Source organism: Aegilops tauschii, chromosome 7, assembly GCF_002575655.3.
Source record: "Aegilops tauschii subsp. strangulata cultivar AL8/78 chromosome 7, Aet v6.0, whole genome shotgun sequence".
NCBI classification, from domain to species: Eukaryota; Viridiplantae; Streptophyta; class Magnoliopsida; order Poales; family Poaceae; genus Aegilops; species Aegilops tauschii.
In genome coordinates, this window is record NC_053041.3 from 651,537,413 (window position 1) to 651,542,655 (window position 5,243).

General features: G+C 45.4%; 1 protein-coding gene across 2 annotated transcripts; it reads left to right on the forward strand.

Moving 5' to 3' along the window:
• Positions 1-444: 444 nt before the first annotated feature.
• Positions 445-4,721, forward strand: LOC109782980 (protein FAR1-RELATED SEQUENCE 5-like). Of its 2 annotated transcripts, XM_073505609.1 has the most exons (4): positions 445-1,380; positions 1,828-3,938; positions 4,020-4,187; positions 4,297-4,721. In XM_073505609.1, exons 2-4 carry the CDS (start codon positions 1,837-1,839, stop codon positions 4,400-4,402), a joined length of 2,376 nt encoding a protein of 791 aa, XP_073361710.1. In that variant the 5' UTR covers positions 445-1,380; positions 1,828-1,836; the 3' UTR covers positions 4,403-4,721. The 2 variants fall into 2 exon arrangements, with proteins under 2 accessions (XP_073361710.1, XP_073361711.1); XM_073505610.1 differs by lacking the exon at positions 445-1,380 and having other exon boundaries at positions 1,421-3,938.
• The last annotated feature ends 522 nt before the right edge of the window (positions 4,722-5,243 follow it).

Genomic DNA, 5,243 nt, shown 5'->3' on the forward strand with positions numbered 1-5,243 from the left:
CAGCTTCCGAGCGATCTTCCGTGGGATGGCACGGGTAAATAGGATCGAGCGGAAACTTAGCGATGGAATAGGCCACGATCTGTTGTACGTGCTGCCTAAGAGAATAAGAAAAGAAACAGAAAAGAGGCAATCAGTGCGCGTCGCCAAAACCTGTGTGCTTGCCTTCTCTGTCTCGCGTGCGTTCGTGTTTTTTGTGTCCACCAGATTGCGTGCGTTTGAGTGATTCATGGGCTGAATTTCCTGACAGAGTCACACACGAGGACATCTGCGCACACCCATCGTAAGATGAGGACGAGTCCGTGTTGGCACCCGAGCAGTCGGCCCTCTTTGTCGAGGCGTGGAGTGATGCGGTCGGCTGCGGGCAGGATGGGAGTGAACGTGATCTTAACGCCATGATGGAAGACGCCGAGGAGGGGCGGCTCCAGGTGGTGCGCACGGAATCGGCCGAGGAATCCGTGGTCGGTGATGATGCCTCGCCAGCGCTTGCAGACGGCGGAGGCACGCGGGAGGGAGGATGGCTGGGGCGGGAGACGGAGGAGGATCTCCCCGAGCATGTCGTCGTCTTCCAGCACCGCCGCCCAAGAACTGCTGCGGCGGCGGATCATGGTGGCGCGCTGCGCACCAGCGTATGTCGATCTAGGGATGGAATCACTTGCACGGATTGATACAGGTTGGGTTGGAGTTGCCGTATGTCGATCTAGGGATGGACTCTTTGGCAATGCCAATTCAATGCTGTTACACTGTCCAAGTTAGTTGATTAATCTCCGCCATCTCTGGACTCCTTTTGCAAGCTGCTTGCAAAGACATCTTATATTGTGAGACATTTTACGGTGCATCATACTCCTGTAAATAGTGGGTAGTATATAGTTCATCCAATGGTCATTATTGATCCCTGTTTTTTTTTCTCTTGAGGACATTTTAGTAATTGGTTGTAAGGGTAGATTAGTCCTTTCTTAATGATAATGTTATTAATTAATAATATGGGTAATTGCTATGATTAATAACGTAAGTAATCACAGCTGGAATAGAATTGCCCTATCTTAGTTCGTAGGTTTCACTTCTCGTGCGTTCTTCATTTTTCTGCCGCCGCCTCTCTGCCCGGCAGCCGTCGCCTGAGTCGCACAGGGGCCGCCTCTCCTTCTCCCGCCCTCCGGTCGCTCCTTCCCCCGCCCATCGGTCGCCGTTTCCTGAGTCGCACTGGGGCGGCCGCTCCATCTCCCGCCCTGCGGGCGCCGCCGCAAGATCTTGGACGGGGCCCCAAGATCTTCAACGGCGCAGCCGGCCCGTGCCGCCCGGCGGCCCTCTCTCTCCATCGAAGGATCTTCGGACGGCGCCCGAGATCGGTTCCTCCGCACGTCGTGGTTGAGATCCCTCGCATAGGTATGTTGCCTCTGATGCTCCCCAAACACCATAGCTGGGCGCACATGGATGCTGGCTGTGCACGCAATACGAATTCGAAAATGGCTGCTGGGTTTTCTGTCCGTGTGGATGCTGGATTAGTAGTGTGTGAGAGGTTCCTAGTTCTTCTCATTTTTCCTAGCAAGGAATAGTAGTGTGTGTGAGAACTCTCAGATTATGAGTTTGATATTATGGGATGCATGTTACTTCTTACAAGAACATAATACAGATTTCTTAGAACATGAAAACGATGGGTTAAATACTATGGCCAGTAGGATTCTTGGCTGCTCAGAAAATTAGTAAGGATGTCAGAGATTATTGGTTCAGTTACAGATGATAATCGTTGACAATGTATAATTAATATGTTTTAGTTGCAGCGTATTTTCTTTCATGTAAATATGTAACAGGTTTTGCTGTTTCTTATGGCAGGATATCGGCATGGCTGGCGAAGGCATCTCGATAGATGAATTTATGGAGTACGACTCGATGGTCAGGCAGACATTTAAAAGTGAGAACGAAGCGTACAAGTTCTACTTAGGGTATGCGAAGAACAAAGGGTTTGGTGTTAGAAAGGGCGATCTGAAATATAAGGGAAACAAGGAAAATGCATACCGGAGGACGTTTGTGTGTTGCAAACAAGGATATCGTGACGTAAAGCACTTTGATGAAACCGACAAGAAAAGGACGCCAAGGGCACTCTCTCGGTGTGGTTGTCCTGCTCTTTTGCAGGTTGAGCTTCAAGAAAGCACTGGGTTGTGGTTTGTAAAGAATTTTGTTGACCAACATAGCCATCCATTCATAAATCCTGAGTTGTCACCTTTCTTGTGGTCTCATCGTGGCATGACCGATCCACAGAAGGCGGATGTCATTGAGTACTCGGTTGGTGGACTTCGCACACATCAGATAATGGATGTGATGGAGAAGCAGGCTGGTGGTTTGGGCAAGGTTGGATTTATATCTCGCGATCTGTATAACCATGTCGCGTTGGAGAAGAAGAAAAAGATAGAAGGTAGCGATGCTCAATTTATGCTGAACTACATGACAGCACAACAGATGAAAGACCCAGATTTTTTTTACAGATACACCGCAGACAGTGATGGGCATCTGCAGAACATATTCTGGGCAGACGCCCAATCTCGCTTGGACTATGTTGCATTTGGTGGTGTGGTGGTGTTTGACAGCACATACCGGTCAAACAAATATAGGTTGCCGTTTGTTCCATTTGTGGGGCTGAACCATCACCGCAGCACAGTCGTGTTTGGGGTTGGTCTTGTATCCGACGAGTCGGCTAACTCATATGAGTGGCTGCTTCAGGTTTTTTTGGAGGCAATGCACCAGAAGCATCCCATTTCAGCGATCACAGACGGCGACGTTTCAATGGCCAAAGCCATATCATTAGTCTGGCCTAGCACATATCACCGTCTGTGCAGCTGGCATATCGAGCAGAATATGGTGCTTCACCTCCGAAAGGAAAAGCTTAAGGAATTTAGGAAATTTATTTACTATGCCATGGAGGTTCATGACTTTGAGAGACGCTGGTTGGCTTATAAGAAGAGATTCAGAATCACAAGGAAAAAGAAAGATGCATGGATTCACAGGATGTACGAGCTGAGAGAAAAGTGGTCTGTAGCATATAACAAGGGAAGGTATTTCCTAGGGATGTTGAGCAATCAGAGGAGTGAGTCTCTAAACTCGAGGCTTCATGTGCACCTGAATAGGAGAATGAAACTCGTTGATCTCGTGCAACACGTTGAACACTGTGTGTCAGTTTTGCGTAGGAATGAAGCAGCATTGGACGCTGTAGCTTCGCACACAATCTCCTTCACTAGATTGACTGCCGATCCACTTGAGATAAGTGCCTCATCTATTTATACCCCTGTTATGTTCAGTAAGGTAAAGGACGAGATTGTCAACTTATCAAGATGGAATGTTCTTGAGGTGGAAGAGGACACTGGTTTGGTTAGCTATGGAGTTGCTCGCAAAGAGTCGGTGCACGTTAGGTTCCATGTCACATGTATTTTTGATGGATCTAAGATGGAAAGTGCATATTGTGGATGTAGGAAGATGGAAAGCGAGGATTTTCCATGTGCTCATATATTTTGCGTTTTGAAGTACAATGGGATATGCACCATCCCCGCATGTTGTGTGAAGGCTAGATGGACAATGCAAGCCAAGCCTGCTTTCAGTTCTGTGAGGAGTGCCAATACACATGTATGGTCAGAACAGATGGATAAGTACCATGAACTGCGCAATATGGCTAGTGAGGCTTTATTCACGGCCTCAGCTAGTGAAATGCAGTCAGAAAAGGTGATGGAGTACCTGAGGAGCATATTGGACGAGGGCAACAAAAATGATGGGAATACTGGCACGCCATCATTTGTTCCTATGCCGGCTTATTTTTCTGGGGCGCGGCAATGGTTTACAGATCAAGTCCAAGACCCTAAACCAATAATAAATCCCAAAGGCAGACCAGCCAAAGAATCGAATAAGAGGTTGAAGCCATTCCTGGAGAATTTGCAAGCAAAAAAGAAAACATTGAAGTAAGTGTTTGGTCATTTTGATGTGTACTGCATATGTTCATTTCTTGGTTGCAGCCTGTCAATATGGTTTACTTTTTGCAGGAAAGTTCATGGTCAGTTGAGTAGGGGGAGGAAGAAAAAAGTGAACAATACTATAGAAGAAGCAGGAGAAGAAGAAGGAGGAGAAGGAGAAGGAGAAGAAGAAGAAGAAGAAGAAGAAGAAGAGGCGGCAGAAGAAGAGGATCGTGCTAAGAAGAGGAAACCGGTGAAGTAAGTTTTAAAAAAAATTCATGTATCTTGTCTACTGTACTTGTGCAAGTCGAACTGTTGTTGAAGCATGCTAATATGTGCAATTTAAACAATGTTTTGCACTACACAGGAAAGCTTCAGCAAAGGTGACTGAAGTTAGTATGATGACTCGGGGGAGAAAGAGAAAAGAGAACAATGACGAAGTGTGTGCTAAGAACAAAAGACCTTTCAAGTAAGTTTATGCATTTTCAGAAGTACATGTTGAACCCTGTGTCGATACCATGTTAATTTATTTGAGTTTGTACAGGAAAACGGCTGGAAAGTCGACAAGGGGGACAAAGAAAAGATGACAATGAAGCCACTTTCTGTTTGCCATTATTCTATCGAATTATTGGTCACAAGTGTTATACATTCAGTTTTTTACTACGGAATTTATCATCAGAGTTATATTTGTACTTTGAATGAGATGAATTTATCATCAGAGTTATATTTGTACTTTGAATGAGATGTACATGCACGCTACATTTTCCCGTTTATGAGATTGGAATTTACAAGATGCATCAGTGTTGACTCTTGTTGTTATTGTACTGCATGACTACGTACGTACGTGCCCATCTTCTCTTTGTGTTTGTGTGAATGAACATACTTGCAGTTTCTCTCGTGCTAATCCTTCTCACAGCGGTCATGCATGGCCGTACCAGTCGTACGTTATACATGGAATTGATTGATCATGTTTCCATAATTGATCTGAATGTTCGGACGCTTTCTGATGGACCATAAGCGCATCATGAGTCAGTAAGAGCAAGAAAACCACCATGAACTAGTACGTTCATTCGGTTCAACATTAATGATCTGTAGGTGAAATCTAGTCTTACAAAGTGGGGATTAAAATTCTAGCAACATATATTATCATCATGAACCAAAAAAGTATTGAGTATCTCCTACATTTGTATCTCTCTTCTTGTAATTTCTTTGCGAGTATTATGTCATTCGACGTGTCCTTCTCGCCTGTAGTAGGCAACTCTGACGCTAGAGCATATAGTTTGGTCTCTAATTCTGATATTTGTTGATCCTTCT